At 44.0% G+C, this 17,163-nt stretch overlaps 2 protein-coding genes across 3 annotated transcripts; both read right to left on the bottom strand.

Moving 5' to 3' along the window:
• Nucleotides 1-1,175: 1,175 nt before the first annotated feature.
• Nucleotides 1,176-4,512, bottom strand: LLPH (LLP homolog, long-term synaptic facilitation factor). Of its 2 annotated transcripts, none has more exons than XM_053405923.1 (3): nt 4,408-4,512; nt 2,063-2,266; nt 1,176-1,452 (listed from the first exon to the last, which is right to left on the bottom strand). In XM_053405923.1, the coding sequence occupies exons 2-3, from the start codon at nt 2,250-2,252 to the stop codon at nt 1,289-1,291; spliced, it is 354 nt and encodes a 117-aa protein (XP_053261898.1). In that variant the 5' UTR covers nt 2,253-2,266; nt 4,408-4,512; the 3' UTR covers nt 1,176-1,288. The 2 variants fall into 2 exon arrangements, with proteins under 2 accessions (XP_053261898.1, XP_053261899.1); XM_053405924.1 differs by lacking the exon at nt 4,408-4,512 and adding an exon at nt 4,282-4,317.
• A 1,887-nt stretch (nt 4,513-6,399) lies between these two features.
• TMBIM4 (transmembrane BAX inhibitor motif containing 4) lies at nt 6,400-16,674 on the bottom strand. Its single transcript, XM_053405870.1, has 7 exons — nt 16,410-16,674; nt 13,946-14,054; nt 12,566-12,671; nt 10,952-10,985; nt 10,382-10,499; nt 9,930-9,975; nt 6,400-7,606 (listed from the first exon to the last, which is right to left on the bottom strand). The coding sequence occupies exons 1-7, from the start codon at nt 16,513-16,515 to the stop codon at nt 7,400-7,402; spliced, it is 726 nt and encodes a 241-aa protein (XP_053261845.1). The 5' UTR covers nt 16,516-16,674; the 3' UTR covers nt 6,400-7,399.
• Between the last annotated feature and the right edge of the window lie 489 nt (nt 16,675-17,163).

Raw genomic sequence — 17,163 nt, forward strand, 5'->3', positions numbered from 1 at the left:
CCGGATCCGTTCCACATTCAGCTTTTTAAAACTGCAATGGTACCTCTGGATACGAACGGGATCCATTCTGGAGCTCCGTTTGCATCCTGAAGCGAACGCAACCCGCGTCTGCGTGTGCGCGGGTCGCCGCTTCTGCGCATGACGTCATTTGACCGCCTGCGCATGCGTGAGCGGTGAAACCCGGAACTAACGCGTTCCATTACTCCCGGGTCACCGCGGAGCGCAACCTGAAAATGCTCAACCCGAAGCAACTTCAACCTGAGGTATGACTGTACAGTGTACAACTTGCCATTAACATACAAGGACATTTGCAATGCTAAATTCAATCCATGTGTTATTGGCTAAAAATACCTATTTAGAGCAGGATGTAAGTGAATCTGATCAGCTACATGTTATTCATGAGTAATTCCAAGTCAATTCAATTGAGTTTACTCCCAAGTATGTGTGCACAGGACTACAGACTAACAGTGTAATCCTAGGCATGTCTACTCAGAAGTAAGCCCCAGGGATTCAAGAGTGCTTATTCCAAAACAACTGTGTACTGGGCTGCAGACTCAGAGCTACTGCTTTCCAGGGAATAATGGGGCTACACTCTCAGCTAGGATCTCAACAGAACAAAACTGGATTGGGCTGCACAGCATATACTTAGCTCTGAAGCACTGAAATTAAGGAGGCATAAAACCTTTGAAGTGGTGAGCATGCTGATGAGGATCTTCTGTGGAGGTAGGCAGGAAGGAAATGAGGAGGGGTGCCCAGCCCATTCAGAAGGCAAGTCTCCTAATTCGCATACTCCTGTCTAGTGGATCCCAACTGTGGATCCCTATCCCGCACCACATAAAATAAACATTTCTGTCGGGATGTGGTAGCAGCACCCAGATGAAAGCATACATTGCTTATGATGAGCACAATCCACAGAGAATTAGTTGGGACTGAATTCCATTGAAATCACGGGGTCTTAAAGCATTTGACCAGTCCCATTGTTTTGGAAAGCATAGACCTAACTAACTTAGAATGTGCTCACTCTGTTCAGGTTGACTGTATTCTAGTTTGTGCAGCATGTAAAATGCATACTAAACACGTGGAAGTTTTATTAAATCAAGGTGCCTCCAAGCTGACATCCACAAGGTGACAGTCCAAGAGTCTGAAGCAAGAAATTAGTCATTTGAAGCAATCAGTGAAAAGGGTAGTAATGGTTTAAGTCACATTTTGTTTTGTTTTTGTGGCTGCCTTTTTTGACATAAAAGTCTTCCACAAACACACATGACTTTTTTTTTAATTCACCCAGACTCTACCATGCTAATCCCTTAGGTGGTTTGTGCTTATTCTTCCCTTTGGTCCGCTTTGTCTTGAGCTTCTTCCTCTGCCTGGGATTCATCCATACTGGATACTGTCCATGTTCATCCAGAAGGGTTTTTTGGTTTCTTTTTGAATCCATTTCCATCTTACTCCCTTCTGGAAAAGAAAAGGGGGGGAAACACTTGAGGAAGTATGAGCAGTGTGAACTGTTACAGCAGCTAGTTAAAACACTAGCGCTGAAAGCAAATCAAAAGATGTTGGAAGAAATAAGATAAATGATTCAGGCTACTTCTAATACTGACTGGTTGTGGGAGGAGAGAAGAACTGGAAAGAGGATGATGCAAGAAAGTATGGGGATATTATATATATTTTATAAATATTCCCCTCTGCTTTGTTCTTCCTATATTTAACTTCAGATGCTGAACCCTTTGGGCACACAGGCAACAGTCCCATAGAAAGTGCTCAGCATTTGAATAAAGAAAGCTATGGATCAAAATACACTTGGGAGAGCACAGCAAATTTCTTCTACAGAGATTCCTTTGGCTGCACAACATATATTGGCTAAACTTGCCAAGGAAGCAGTTGCATTCTTACAGTAGCAATGGCTGAACTTCATTAATAGAGACGTTGAGAGACTTGGAAATCAAAAAGAGGGGGTGGGAGGAAGAGCGTTTCTGGCAAAGGATGTATGTAATATTTGCTTCCCATTTTTCAGAGCTGATTTGTGGCATTCCTTAGAGCAAAAGCAAAAAATAGGTCAACTCACCCTCCTGATCCTCCTTCTTTATGACTTTCTCAGCAGGAACGACAGTTGCTATCTCTTTCACCTCATCCATTAGAACATCAGCGTTTGTTTTGAGGATGTTCTGCAATCTGGCAAGCTCCTTGGGGGCATTTTTCTTTCTCTTCTCTGCTCGCATCTTTCGCTTCCATTTACTCCTCAAGCTTTTTGCCATTTTTCTGTTTACTTCTATGAAGAGGACAACACAGGGCAAGATGTAACCCACTGTTTGCCAGTGCAGCACCCCAGGTACAGCTGCACAGGAACCCATATTAAGGCAGGCCAGTGCAAGAGAAAGGAGGAAGAAAGGAAAGGAGAAAGGGAGGGAGGAGACCTCCAGGTACACAAAGTAAATCTTTCTTACACAGCCCAAAACATTTCAGACCAAGTTCTGTTCAACTGATTTCTTGAACAACTAGGTTCAGTCCAAAGTTAATTTCGAACCATGTTTGGAACACCAACTACTGTACAAACAAACGTGTGTAGCTGAAGGTCTCCTTCCTTTTCAGTTTGATGCCTTTCTGCTTTTTCTTTCATGCTTCTGACAGCAACGCAGGGCGCTATTTATGTATTATATTTATTTATATCCTCTAAGGCAGGGATAGGCAACCTTTGGCTCTCCAGGTGTTTTGGACTACAATTCCTGTTATCCCTGACCACTAGGTCAGCTAGGCACCATGGGAGTTGTAGGCCAAAACATCTGGAGGGTAAAAGGTTGCCTATGCCTGCTCTAATAGTAATAATAATAGTAAATTTTATTTATACCCCGCCCTCCCTGGCCGAGCCAGGTTCAGGGCAGCTAACACCAATAAAATCACAGCAAAAACATAATGGGGGGGGGGGGAAGAACCAATTTAAAATACAGGATAAAGGCATTCAAGGTGGTGTGTGTGCTTCTCTCCCTCCCTGATTTACAATACAAGCCTGTGAGGTAACTTAGGCTGAGAGACCGTGACTGAATCCTGGGGTCTCCCAAGTCCTAGTCAGGCCCTCTAATCACTACAGTTCCCCTGGTGGTTTTTTGGGGGTGGAGGGGGTCTGGCCAGGCACTTTGAAGTCTAATTCCATTTGTATACCGTACTTCATCCAAAGATTACAATCTAAGGGTTACAATAACTTAAAACAACAACAAAAACCCAACCCAATCACTTCAATATCAGAAGTGCAACACCTCTGAGTGCCAGCTGCTGGGACACACAGAAAGGGAGTGATATGGTGCTCACTTCTTGCTTGGGGACACCTGGTTGGCCACTGCAGGAAACAGGGTGCTGGACCAGATAGATATTTGGTCTAGGGTTGCTACCTTCATTCAGGCAAAATACAGGACAGGGTGAAGTGGGGCAGCTGGGGGCCAAATTGTTGTTGTTTTCCCCACCTTGTGCTGAAGTGACTTCAAAGCAATGCATTGCAATCTATGGCAGCCTGACAAGATGGCCCCTCTTGGAACTTGTCTCTCTCTCACACACAGGCACTTGAATCTGTAAATCTGCCTGTGTTTTGATAGTTTTCCCAGTAGTGATGTATGGAAGTGAGAGCTGGACCATAAAGAAGGCTGATCACCAAGTAATTGATGCTTTTGAATTATGGTGCTGGATGAGACTCTTGAGAGTTCCATGGACTGCAAGAAGATCAAACCTGTCCATTCTTAAGGAAATCAGCCCTGAGTGCTCACTGGAAGGACAGATCCTGAAGCTGAGGCTCCAATACTTTGGCCGCCTCATGAGAAGAGAAGACTCCCTGGAAAAGACCCTGATGTTGGGAAAGATGGAGGGCACAAGGAGAAGGGGACGACAGAGGATGAGATGGTTGGAGTGTTCTCAAAGCTACCAGCATGAGTTTGACCAAACTGCGGGAGGCAGTGGAAGACAGGAGTGCCTGGCGTGCTCTGGTCCATGGGGTCACGAAGAGTCGGACACGACTAAACGACTAAAGAACAACACATGCAGGCACATGAATCTGTAAATCTTGCCTGTGTTTTGATACCCGGGACGGCTTAAATACATGACCTTTCACACACCCTTCCAAACAGGTGCATTTGGAAAGGGTCCCTCACTTGGCAAATGGGTGGGGGGGGGAGAGACCTGAAATACAGGACAAACTAAATCAATGCTACAGGACGTAGCATTTTTTACACTGAAATACAGGCCAGGTGTCAACCCTACTTGGGCCCGATCCAGCAGGCGGGGCCCTCCCTGGGGGCTTACCTGTGGCCCCCGCTGGGAAACAGCCTGCGGACCCCTCCGCCAAAAAAATAAGGGGAGGGGAGACGGCGCGCGCATAGCGAGAAACCAAAGGCAGCTCCCCACCCCGCCTCCCCCCGATCTTTTCACCTGATCACTCGGAGCTCTCCTGTCCTCTGCGAAGAAAGCCACGCCGGCCGCAGCGCTTCTTCCTGAGCTGCGCGCGCAGCGGGGGAAAACGCGCCGCTTCCGGGATTAGCAAGCCACGCCCCACCCGCCGCAGTGCCCAACAGCGCCCCCTGGCGAGTTCCTCCGCAGTTCTGTAAATGACTCTAGGCAGGCTGGCGGCGCTGTTCCGTGGGGGGTGGGAGGTGGGCTGACCTGCCCGTTGCTGTTTATAGGCTTTATAAACGAAATTGCCATGAATACTCGCAGGCTGGATACGTGGGGAGAGGTTGGTCACTCACGGCTCCCTGCGAGGGGTCTGGGGGCAGAGGTCCCCGCGAGCGCAAGGGCAGCACTGCATAGCGATCCTGTATTGCATGCAAGAAGCTTCCCACGTTTAAGGCCCGGCATCTTCAGGTGCAGCTTTGGCGGCGCGGGGAAGAGAGAGGGAGCGACCGCTTCCTGGAGTCCTGGTTCGCCGCTGCCAGTCAGAGTCTTGACAAACTAGATGAGCCGGATTAGTGGCCTGGCTGGCTGCAAGGCAGCTTCCTATGGCCATGCAGGCACAGATTTTGAAGGAAAGGTGTCAGGTCAAAGAACCAGGGAGCTGAGTTATTGGCCCTCCTCTCGGCCAGGTTATTTGATCACCCTTAATTGTCCTTTGAATCGAAAAGGGCAGGTGAGGAGGGCAAGCCACCCACTGCAAGGGATGAATGGTAAAGGGGCACTTAGGTGAAGCGGAAAAGGGAGCGCTTGGGACACCACTGAGGGGAGGAAGGAAATGTGCTCCCACCCACTGTTGACGTGATCTTTGCGTTCCACTGTTTGCTCACATGTGGCAAAATATTGGGACCTTTTTTTATACACAACTGCCGTTTCCACTTTGATTTCCTAAACTGTCAGTCTGCCTCCTAGGGTTAATATACCATGTTAGACCCCAAGAGAACGAGCTCAGCCAAATCCCTGACTCTTTGCTTATCCTTAGACATTTTTGCTGAAAAGTACATTCACTCAAACGCACAAAATGAGAATGCTGCGTTGATTTTGGTCATGCAAGAGTGTATTGCTTGAAGGAATGGATATATAGTTTTAGCTTCCTAATCAGTTGTATTTTCTGTATTTAAAACAAAAGCATCTTTTAAGAGCACTCGTGTTTAATTTTTATACCTTATGACAACTATATTAATATCCCATATAGACTGTGCCACACTGTGGAGATTGGATGGGGCAGGGGTCTCCCTCTGTCCAGCCCAAACTATCTCTACCAGCCTCTGTCCATGGAATGAAGCCAGCATCACTCATCCAGTGCAGAGCTCCCGGTTCTGCCTACCAAAAGTGAAGGCTGTGGGCAGAAGATCTACCATCACAAAGAGCCTTGCAATACAGTGGTACCTCGTGTTAAGAACTTAATTCGTTCTGGAGGTACATTCTTAGCCTGAAACTGTTCTTAACCTGAGGTACCACTTTAGCTAATGGGGCCTCCCACTGCTGCTGTGCTGCCAGTGCACGGTTTCTGTTCTCATCCTGAAGCAAAGTTTTTAACCTGAGGTACTATTTCTGGGTTAGCAGAGTCTGTAACCTGAAGCGTCTGTAACCTGGAGCACCTGTAACCTGAGGTACCACTGTAGTGCAAATCTGGATTACACCCTCAATGTCTTTTTCACATCTGTGGGCAACACTACCAGACTCCACACAACCAAGATTGAAAGGGTCGGCATATAGCTTAAAGAACATGGCTGGCAGGCAGTCATTTACTCCTGCACAACTAGTTTTAGAAGCTAAACACGAGCAAGTCTTCTAGGCCCTCAGAATGAGAAGCACTGCCTAGAAGTATGAGCTTCTAGGACTATGTTAAATTATCAGGCACAACATTGCGTTTCTGCCTGTAATTGCTTGCTTAATCGTCAAGAAACCATTAGTTCGCAATCTTGCACCACCAGACAAAAAGCAAATAAAGAGGCAAATGACATGCACAGCTAACATTTCATAAAATTTATTTTCATAAATTCTTAATGTTATCCCGAAAGAAGAGCAGATGGAGTATAATTGCCCCTCCTGATCTGCCTGCATTTCACAGTACACAACCAATACAAAACATCATCTGATAAACACTCCACTACACACAAGTGTCTTACCCCTTATTAACAGTCAATGACAAGCCTTGGAAAAGGGGTCAAAATGTACTTCAAACTTCTCCAGCATTCCAGAAGGATCAACGGAAAACATGAGGCTGTGGTGTTTTTGTGTGATATATATAAACACGCTTTAGAACTTTTTTAAATTTCACAAATCTAAAATAGACTGGATACAAGCCTTCAAAATAGCAGAAACTATTGATAAACAAATAATTTACATCTTTTACTTGTATTAATTATCCACTTTTGGAATAAAGTTCCTTTCATCTCTCAAAATACTGCAGTGTTTGAAAACACAGTATTTAACTAGAAGTACATTAAAACATTTTAGAAAGTGTAGGAGCCAAGTTGTGGGATAATTCCTTCACATCAAAATGCTAGTAGGGTAAGCTTTCACATTCCACAGATGACCAGCCACAGAATGTTAGCTTATTTAAAGCTTTGATGCTCAATAGCAAAATTAAGAGACTCCATTTTATGCTATCCAGCCAGTGACAATTGTGAATACCAAAGGACACATCTGTGGCAATTATTGCAGAAAATAGAATTCTAATAGCACAAATGGAGGTTGATGAGCAAGGCTTTCAATCAAAAACGATATGCAAACGGATGGAGTTAAGCCTTTACTGAAGAGCCAAGATGACTGCAATATGTAATTAACTGATCTCAGAATAGAATCATAAACACCAGTTCTCTAAAACACCCTTTATACAGGAAACACTGAAAGCACAGTGGAATGTAAAAACAAGCTCCAATCTCAGAGCATTCTGCAGATTTCCTAGGTCTTAATAACTTTTTTGATGCTACATCCAAATTATCTCAGGAATTCTAACAACTCCCAATTACTTTTTATTAAATGCTTCTAGCAAACGCAGCAGGTGTAGAAACAGATTGATGATGTCCAAATAGAGGTTGATTGAAGCCAATATGTATTCTTCAGGGGAGAGTTTGTGCATTAGCAGATGAGTGTCGTAGATGATAAATCCACAGAACAGAAGTGCTCCTCCAGCAGCTAGTACTACCTCTAATACTTCACTGTAGAAAAAAAGCTGTAACCAAAGAACACAGAGAGAGGTTTTGTGCAAATGTCTTTCATAAAAGCACACCAAAAAATTAGATTTGACCATAATGGAACTATAATTAAAGCTGAATGGTTGTAGTCAATGTAATGCTAAGGAGGTTATTCCATCAGTACAAGCTTTTCTGCTTGCCCCTCCCCTCTCATGATGTTCTGCAGGTTCTTCTGACCCTCTGGAGCCGATCTGAAGAGCGGGGTGCAGAAGGAGGGGTGAAATTCATGTTGCACTAGCAAGCCCTGATTTCATTGCCCTGATTTCTGCTCGTGCAGTGATTTAGTTGAATATGGCCACTCATATATTTTTCTTGCTTACGAAGAAGCTGTATACAGTGGTACCTTGGTTCTCAAACTTAATTCGTTCCGGGAGTCCATTTGACTCCCAAAATGTTCGAAAACCAAGGCACATCTTCCGATTGGCTGCAAGAGCTTCCTGCACTCAAGCAGAATCCGTGTCAGATGTTTGGCTTCTGAAAAATGTTCAAAAACTGGAACACTTCCGGATTTCCGGCGTTTGAGAGCCAATTTGCTCAACAACTAAGTTGTTTGCGAACCAAGGTATGACTGTATGCATACCATTTTCTAGTTGTTCCTGAGACTTTAGTGCTTTCCATATCTTATCATTGTTACGGTTGCCATATTTTGAAGAGCCCCCCCCCCAAGAGTACGCTATGGCGACTCTCATTTTAAATACCCCTACTATATGTAGGCTGTAGAAGCTGTGATACATTGCTGAGGAGGGCAGGAGAAGAGAAGAGGGAAGTCTATGTCTCATCCAGAAGGTATAGCCAGAGAATTTGGCAAATTTTAAAAATCCACCCAGACAGAAATTTTACCCCTGAAAAAAGAGGGTGTGTCATGGAAAAAGAGGACACACGGCAACCCTAACATTGGCAGACCTTGTCAAGTCTTCTTCTATGACTTTCATTATTTGACAGGAGTTAGGAACCTGTGCCTCCAGATGCAGTACAGCAACTCCCATCATCTCCAACTACTGGCCATGCTGGTTGGGGTGGATGGGAGTTGGAGGCCAGCAACACGTGGGGGACCACATATTCCTTCCTCCTGCTGCTGTAGAACTGCTCTTTTGAGATGACAAAACTGAATTCGCTTCAGAATAGCCAGACAGGGATCTCTGGTCCCAATCCCTATATAGCTGTTAAGATTGTTGACTGGCTATTATTATTATTATTGTATCTATTTTCTTGAACACATTGCTATCCTGAAAGGTTTTGGCAAGGGCTGGGCATTTTGCGTCTGCGTTATTCTGAAAAGATGTTTTGAACTGCATTCTTCAAAACATTTGAGTTCTACCATCTGTGTCTCTTACGTTAGTTCTCTAAAAAAAGATCTCCCACACTATAGTCGCAGATCTTGGGATTTTCTCATTAAATGCTTTATTTGGCAATTTATACTGATGCCGTTTTTACTTTTGTCAAGATGAAAACATCTAAGCTCTTTAAATTGTATTAACATGTCCATAGCACAACACACAGACCAAGTAATGTGCACTGGTTTTTCCTACTTTGTATTCAAATCATAGAATTGTAGAATTGGAAGAGACCCCAAGGATCATCTTTTCCAACCCCCTGCAATGCAGGAATTTGACCCACGGCTGTCCCTGGTGGGCTTGATCCTTCTGATTAACAACCTGATGCACCTACCCATTGCACCACAGAAGTCTTATGGTAGCTTCAAAAGAAAACAGATTAAAATACTGGAGTAAAACGCTAAGTAATTCTGCTGCAACCCCATGCAAGTTTACTCAGAACTTAGCCCCATTACACTCAAGGAGGCTTAATACCCAGTTAAGTGTGTATAGGACTGCATTCTTGATTTATGTTACGTTACAAAAACATGCCTAGAAGCACACCGCAAATGAACTGTGCTTTTGTACCTGATCTTGGTGGAATGAGTTTACACTCGGTCAGTTCAGTCATCATTCAAAAATTTAGAAATCGTATTTTTAACTGGGCTTGCAAACCGTGGTTTAAGTATTGTTGAGCTTAAGACAAATCCAATACAGCAGAAGTCCAGTTTTAAAACATATAAACTGTAACCACTGAACTAAGTATATTTTTTAGTTTAAAAACTGTATTAAACTTCCTACGTCACCCATTTCAAACTGAGGAATAACAATACATGTTACAGTGAACTCCTTTACTACTACAAGGAGCCCCTGAGTCATAAGGACCTCAAATTAGATGGGGGGCACAGCCCTAGCATAAACCTACCCTCCCCCCTTTTAAATTATCCAGTGATGTTTTCAATAACAACAACAAGGTGTGACCTCTTACCCTTAGAAAGCTTGATAGAAGAAGAATCCATAAGCAAGCAAACAGCCTGTGAACACACATTAATAGGTTAGTGACTTTCTTCTTAAACTACGCTTTCATCTTAGTTACATACACGCCTATTATAGAACATACATTCACATTGTGATACTCGCTATCACCGTTTCAGTCATGACAAGTCACACTGACACCCCCCCTCCCCCCGGATTTTACTTTGTGCACACACTTTATCAATTCAGCTGCCCCGTGTTTTTCCAACAGCAACTCTCTACAGAAATGGCCACCACTGTATATTAAGTGACACAGTCATTTGTTCACCTCTATGAGTAAGCAAATGTTGCTGTTTTTTGCAGGGTGGTTATAGAAACTCCCCCAATTTTTGCCACTATATCCTCTTATACATGGATGTATATATACTATGTGTGTTTGTGTGCGCGTATAGGAAAGTAACTTACCCTGCTCCAACTTTGCTGAAATCTCTTTTGGACTGCAAAGTGTACAAAGTGAGAGCAAAAAAGACAGCCGTCGTTAAGATAAAGGCTTGCAGAACGACAGATACTTCATAGAAAGTCACTATGGGGAGAAACAAGGAAAGGTAAATTAAAATCTTTATCGAACATTTGGCATTGTTACCTCAAACTAAATCAATGCAGGCATCGTGCTCACATTAAGAAAAAAATTATCAGCTCCATTTGACAACAGCTAAACATACCTATATTCCAGGCAATGAGACACCTACGATCACAGTGCTAATCCCAAGAATAAGCATGCTCATTTCTATAGAATATAATGAAAGAATAATAGGCAGACGTCCATACTTCTAGGGTACAGTCTCTGTTCTTTTAATTATACTTTGCATTTCTCTATTTTTTCTTGTTCATTTTTGGTTGGAAGAGAATGTATAACAGAAGAGACATCAAATCTGGCTTCTGTACTGTCAATCACCTTTCAGCAAGCAGTAACAAATCATAAAATAGGGCTTCTTCCTTTCTATTTCTATCTATATGATAAGGGTGAATGCATACCTGTAATAGCAACAGTCAGTGCTTCAAGAAGGGTCTGGGAAAAATAAAATGAAAGAACTATCATCTAAAGCCAACATTAAGGCAGCTCCACTCAGCAATCTCAAGCCAAAGGGCACCCTGTGTACGGCAGCGCTCTACCAGACACTGAAGAAATTGGAATGGTCAGCTTGTGCAGCCAGGATGTGCATGCAACAGAGTCATTAGACTGGGTTCTATGCATGTCAGCCGAGTCATATGTTTAGTTCAAGATAAACCTATTTGGATTAAGGAAAAGTGGCATGCCTTTATAGACCTTCCACTTCCTAGAGATCACACCAACCACCACAGAAGCAGACAGTGCTTTATAAGCAATTGGGCACTGAACACTAGCTGTGTTAAAAGCATTTGTGTGAGCACACACAGGGTTAAAGTAGGAACAGGGCCAGGCACTGGCGCTGCTCATCGGATTTGGGGGCAATTACTACAAAAACTCCAGAAACTCCAGCGGGTGCAGAATGCTGCAGCGAGGCTCCTCACGGGGTCTCTGCCATGGGAGCATATTCACCCAGTGCTTTTCCAGCTGCACTGGCTCCCGGTGGAGTACAGGGTCAGATTCAAGGTGCTGCTTTTGACCTTTAAAGCCCTTCACGGCCTAGGACCCTCGTACCTACGGGACCGCCTCTCCCGGTATGCCCCACAGAGAGCCTCAAGGTCCATAAATAGCAACACCCTAGTGGTCCCGGGCCCTAAGGACGTTAGATTGGCTTCAACTAGAGCCAGGGCCTTTTCAACTCTTGCTCCGGCTTGGTGGAACGCCCTGCCTCATGAGACCAGGGCCCTGCAGGATCTGATTTATTTCCGCAAGGCCTGTAAGACTGAGTTGTTCTTCCTGGCCTTTGGCTTGGAGCCAATTTGATTCCCTCCCCCTCTTTCTTTATTCTTTTCCTTTCTCCTCCTGCGATGAGGCTACATTTTAATATTTTAATGTTTCAATATTTTAATGTTGTATTTTAATTTTGTTTTAAAGTTTATTCATTCAACTTGTTTTTATTATTGCTTGTTAGCCGCCCTGAGCCCGGCCTTGGCTGGGGAGGGCAGGGTATAAATAATAGTAATAATAATAATAATAATAATAATAATAATAATAATAATTACAAGGGCGTAAAGAAAGTTTTAAAGCATGTTCCATTGAATAGACTTTGAAAACTTGAGGAACCATGTTTTATCAGGGTTTCAAATTATGGGGAGAATATCTAAGTGCATTCAATTGAACATACTTAAAAACCCTCCAGCCTTCATGCTCATTGGACAAAGTTCTGAAGGGGCCCTTTAGCGCAGATTTGGGGGGCACACAGGCAGAGGAGGGGACAGAGAAGTTCCACTGCACAAGGAGAGCTCCATTATTAGATGCAACCCACTGTCTTCCGGAATTCACACTATTGCACTTTTCTGAGCACACAGAGGAAACTGAGTGTACGTCAATTTTCAGAAGGTACAGTGCATATTTTACAGACCTGCTTCACTCTTTGAAAAGCAATCTTAACAGAAAGGCTACTAGGAGAACAAATTATCTGCAACTTTTAAAAAAGTCTTCACAAAGCAGTAAGGAAGAAAGTGAGCTATGAAAATACTTACAAAGCCAAAGAGAAGATATAAATTAAGTGGATGCTGATGTCTGTACAAAGTTAATGCCACAATCACAACCAGGGAACCAAGCACGGATACCAGAAGTACAGCTGGGCTGTGAGATTTAACAGAGAACACAGTCAACATTAATTTGCTGGTTTTTTAGCTCCTTTTGTTTTAATGTAAAAACAAAAATCTAAGTCTATTGGATACATGTCTAAAAAAATTTAATATATCTGCACTGAAGGTCAGACACCTCTCTTCTGGTCGTATGAAATTAAGACATCTATAGTTACAAAGTTACCAATATTTCAAGCATATGAAACTCAAACAAATAGTCATGCTCACAGCAATTTATTTCTGTATAAATTCTATGACAGAAAGTAGATGAGCTTCATTCAGGAACACATTTGAGGGGAAGAAAAATATAATCTCTCTCAGCCTTAGTCCTCCATCTACAATATGGTAACAATAAAGGGTTGTATTAAGGGTGACCAAGGTAATGCAACCTGCTTTGAACAATTTAACACACCTATATAAATGCTGCTTATTATGCTTAGCAGTAGCGCAGCTACATCCACCAGTTGTACTGTTGTCATCTTTTATTGACCCTGCTCAAGTGACTTTAACAAGCATCATTATATACACGAAATACAGAGATGAGGGTTGTGCTGCCCTTTTCTCCATGTTAGGAAAGGCTTCAGGTTGCTCTTAACAGCAAAAGTGGCACCTCCACCAGTGGCAGGAGAGGACCATCAGCCAGCACAACTGTACAGCAGGTAAAAACTCTGACCACCTTCCTACTCTGCTTTTCTGCTGCTTTTGCCCCTGACCATCCCTGAAGGACCCACTCACCCGAGTTACAGCAGACTTATTGGTGGAGTAGTTACATCCTTTTTTTAAATGGCAGGTTGATAGGAATTATTTTTGGGTCAGGGAGGAGTGTATCGGTGTTGTTTTAATTTTTCTCTTCTAGTTAGTGGGTACCAGTAGTGTTCTGCTTATTCTTCGCATACTGCTAATGTTTTTCTATTACAGTTATGGGAAGGAGCTGGTGTTTTGTTTTCCCAATATGTTGCATGCTATAGTACTGAGTTATGTGACCTCTCCCCCTTTCTACGGTATAATGTATTTATGCAAAAAAATAAAATAAAAAATCAATGCAAGTCGCTTGGAGACCCTTCGGACTAAGATGTTTAATAAATAAATAAATCATTGTTATCTCACAGTAGCAAGCAACATACAGAAGAGAACCATGCTTGAGAACCAATGACGCCAGCAAAATTCCCTGAAACCTATTATTACATCAAACAGTATCCTGTCTAAAATTTATTATACAATGAAATGTGGGGGAAATACTGTGCAACTGTATTCATCAAAAGGGTCTACCTTTCATGCACAAATGTCCGAATTGTCTCAGAGTACAGAAAAGCTGCAGAGGTCACCGTAGTCAAGAAAATTTGAACTGAAAGAATGCTGTAGACTTTGCGCAGAAATGCTAAGAGATGGGAAATAAGACAGCATATTAACATGGTTTAATTCTTGCTTTACCTCGAATCAGATGATTAATAAAAAAACTATTGCATCTTTTTAATGAAGCATAGAAGCAAAAACAAAAAATAGTGTAATAGTGAATAAATTGTACTCATTAGAATGAACAAGTGGTTCCTCAAAGGGCAGCAATAGGTTAACATCCTGTTTGTTTAGTAGCATTGCCAAAGTTATGCATCAGGGAATACATGAGTAGCCCAAGTAAGCACTGAACTGCGCAAACAGGACAATGGACGGTAAATGAAACCAAATCAAGAGGATATGTTTGCCTGAAATGTTTGTTGCTGGCCAATGAATTATTACAGCATTCTCCTTCCACCTTCCATCCATACATTCACAGTGGGCACTCACATTGCCACAGAGTGAATAATACCTGTACAAAAACCATTGCTGGATTTACTGCTCATTCAAAGATGTAACAATTCCTTGCAGAGTCAACATCATCTTTACTAGTCCTACACCTGCAATTTTCGCAGCATCTGGAAACATATTTTCTTAAAGTAGATGCAGTTTTCCCCACCCTTTTCACCAAGTGACAACAAAAATACGTTGTCAGCAGTATGCTGATAACACTCAGCTCTATTTCTCCTTTACATCTGCAGATGAGCCAGTGGAAGTGCTGGACCGCTGTCTTCCCTCGATAATGGACTGGATGAGAGCCAACAAACAGACTCAATCCAGGTAAGGTTGAGGCACTGTTAGTGGGTGGTTCCCTAGACTGGATGGCTAGGAGGTTACCTGCACTTGATGGGGTTACATTTCCTCTGAAGGAGCAGGTTCATAGCTTGGGGGTACTCCTGGATCCTTTGCTGTCGCTCAATGCTCAGGTGGCCTCAGTGGCCCAGAGTGCCTTCCATCAGCTTTGGCTGGTGGCCCAGCTATGCCCTTATCTGGATAAAGATAGCCTAACTACTGTCATCTATACCCTGGTAACCTCAAGGTTAGATTACTGCAATGCGTTACACGTAGGGCTGCCGCTGAAGATGGTTTGGAAACTTCAGTTAGTGCAGAAGTCAGCGGCCAGGTTGCTCACCAGGGCAAGATGGTTTGAGCATATTACAATTATCCTGGTCCGACTGCACTGGCTACCAATTAGTTTCCAGGCCCAATTCAAAGTGCTGGTTTTGACCTATAAAGCCTTAAACGACTCGGGACTGCCTCCTTCCATATGAACCTAACCAGACCCACAGACCATCTTCTGAGGCTCTTCTTCATGTGCCTCCTCCTTGAGAGGTTCGGAAGATGGCAACACGAGAAGTGGCCTTTTCTGCAGTGGCTCCCTGTCTGTGGAATGGTCTCTCCAGGGAGGTTCGCCTGACACCTTCATTACACACCTTTAGGCGCCAGGCAAAAACATTCCTCTTTAACCAGGCCTTTGGTTGACTGCCATTCAATGCCCTTTTAAAATGGGTGGGTAGGTGGGGGGGGTTATTGGGTACTTTCTGTTTTTATTTTCCTTATATATTTTGTGATTTCAATTTGATCCTGTGAACCCCAATAATCTGCAATTTGGAGACAGTAGGATGGTTTATCCTTTGCCACCTAATTAATAAGGATTATCAGCACATGGGATGTGCGTGTGAGAGAGAGACAAAAAGACAGACTCAAATATTTTTTCTCTGCCTTTTTAACTTTGTTTTTTTTAAAGTGTCTTTATATCTTTGCTTCTACCTTAGTGTGTGCGTCAGGGCGATGCTGCCAAAGCCCTGTCTGGAAGCCAGTGTGGTGCACTGGTTATCATTATTATTTACTGAATTTATATACCGCCCTATACTGAGGCCCCAGGGCGGTTCACAAAACAAAATCGAAATACAGGATATATAATCAAAATAAAATCAACAACCCAATAACACCCCCCCCCCAAATTTTAAAAGGCAATAGGATGTCAATCAAGTCAACCAAAGGCCTGGTTAGAAAAGAACAGGGGTTTTTTTGCCTGACACCTAAAGGTGTATCATGAAGGTTAGTGTCGGACTAAAACCTTGCCTCGCCCTACCTGGCAGGGTTGTTGCAGGGATTACATGGGGGCGGGGCGGGGCGGGAAAGAACCATGTTTACACCTTGGGAGAAAAGGGGTGGGATAGAAAACGAAATTAAAAGCACCGCGGCGATGACGCCTTCTTTCTCTGGTTTCGTCCTGCGCCATTAAAAGCTGCGACAGGCTGGGCTCCAGGGTCGAATCCTGACCCTTCAAAATCAGAGGGGACGGGGAAGAAACAGGGCGATGCCTGGAGACCGAGCGGGGCAGAGACCTAGAGGAGGCAAAGGAGCAGGACACCGCCCCCCTTTTTTCCTTTTTTACCCATGCGGATGTGGACGCTGGCAGAGGCCACATTCGTGCCGTAGTTGAAATCGTCCTCGATGGACGTCCTCGGGTAGGAGGAGGAAGGGCTCTCCGCGGCCATCATCGCGGCGGCGGTTTCGGCTCAGTAGTGGGAAAGCACCAACTGCGCACCAGCCCCAACGATCCGCCTCCCCGCTCTCCTCAGGCCCTGTCCGGGTGACGCAAGCTCGTCGCTCGCGGAGCGCGTCGATCGCGCCTTCGAGCGATTCGCTCGGCCTTCCCCCGTTTTTTAAGGCTCGCCGGCGCTTCTCTCTCTCCCTTCCCCCCTCGCTGCGTCGGAACGTTCGTCGCGACGTAAGGTTGGTGGGCGTGGCTAAGGCTTAGGAATAGGCTTTGTCTTCAGGGCTCGTTCAGTTCTTCTCTCCCTCCCTCGAGTTCCAAATCAGCTGCAGGAAGTTGTGGCTGTTCCCAGACCTCGAGCTTACAGAGAAAGACTTTTTAAAAAATAAAAAATGATATTCTGCAGAGAAGGGCGTTTGAGGAAGCTCAAGAGCAGGGGTCAGCAAACATTTTCAGCAGGGGGCCAGTCCACCGTCCCTCAGACCTTGTGGGGGGCCGGGCTATTTGGGGGGGGGGAATGAACGAATTCCTATGCCCCACAAATAACCCAGAAATGCGTTTTAAATAAAAGCACACATTCTACTCATGTAAAAACACCAGGCAGGCCCCACAAATAACCCAGAGATGCATTTTAAATAAAAGGACACATTCT

This window comes from Podarcis raffonei, chromosome 10, assembly GCF_027172205.1.
Source record: "Podarcis raffonei isolate rPodRaf1 chromosome 10, rPodRaf1.pri, whole genome shotgun sequence".
NCBI classification, from domain to species: domain Eukaryota; kingdom Metazoa; phylum Chordata; class Lepidosauria; order Squamata; family Lacertidae; genus Podarcis; species Podarcis raffonei.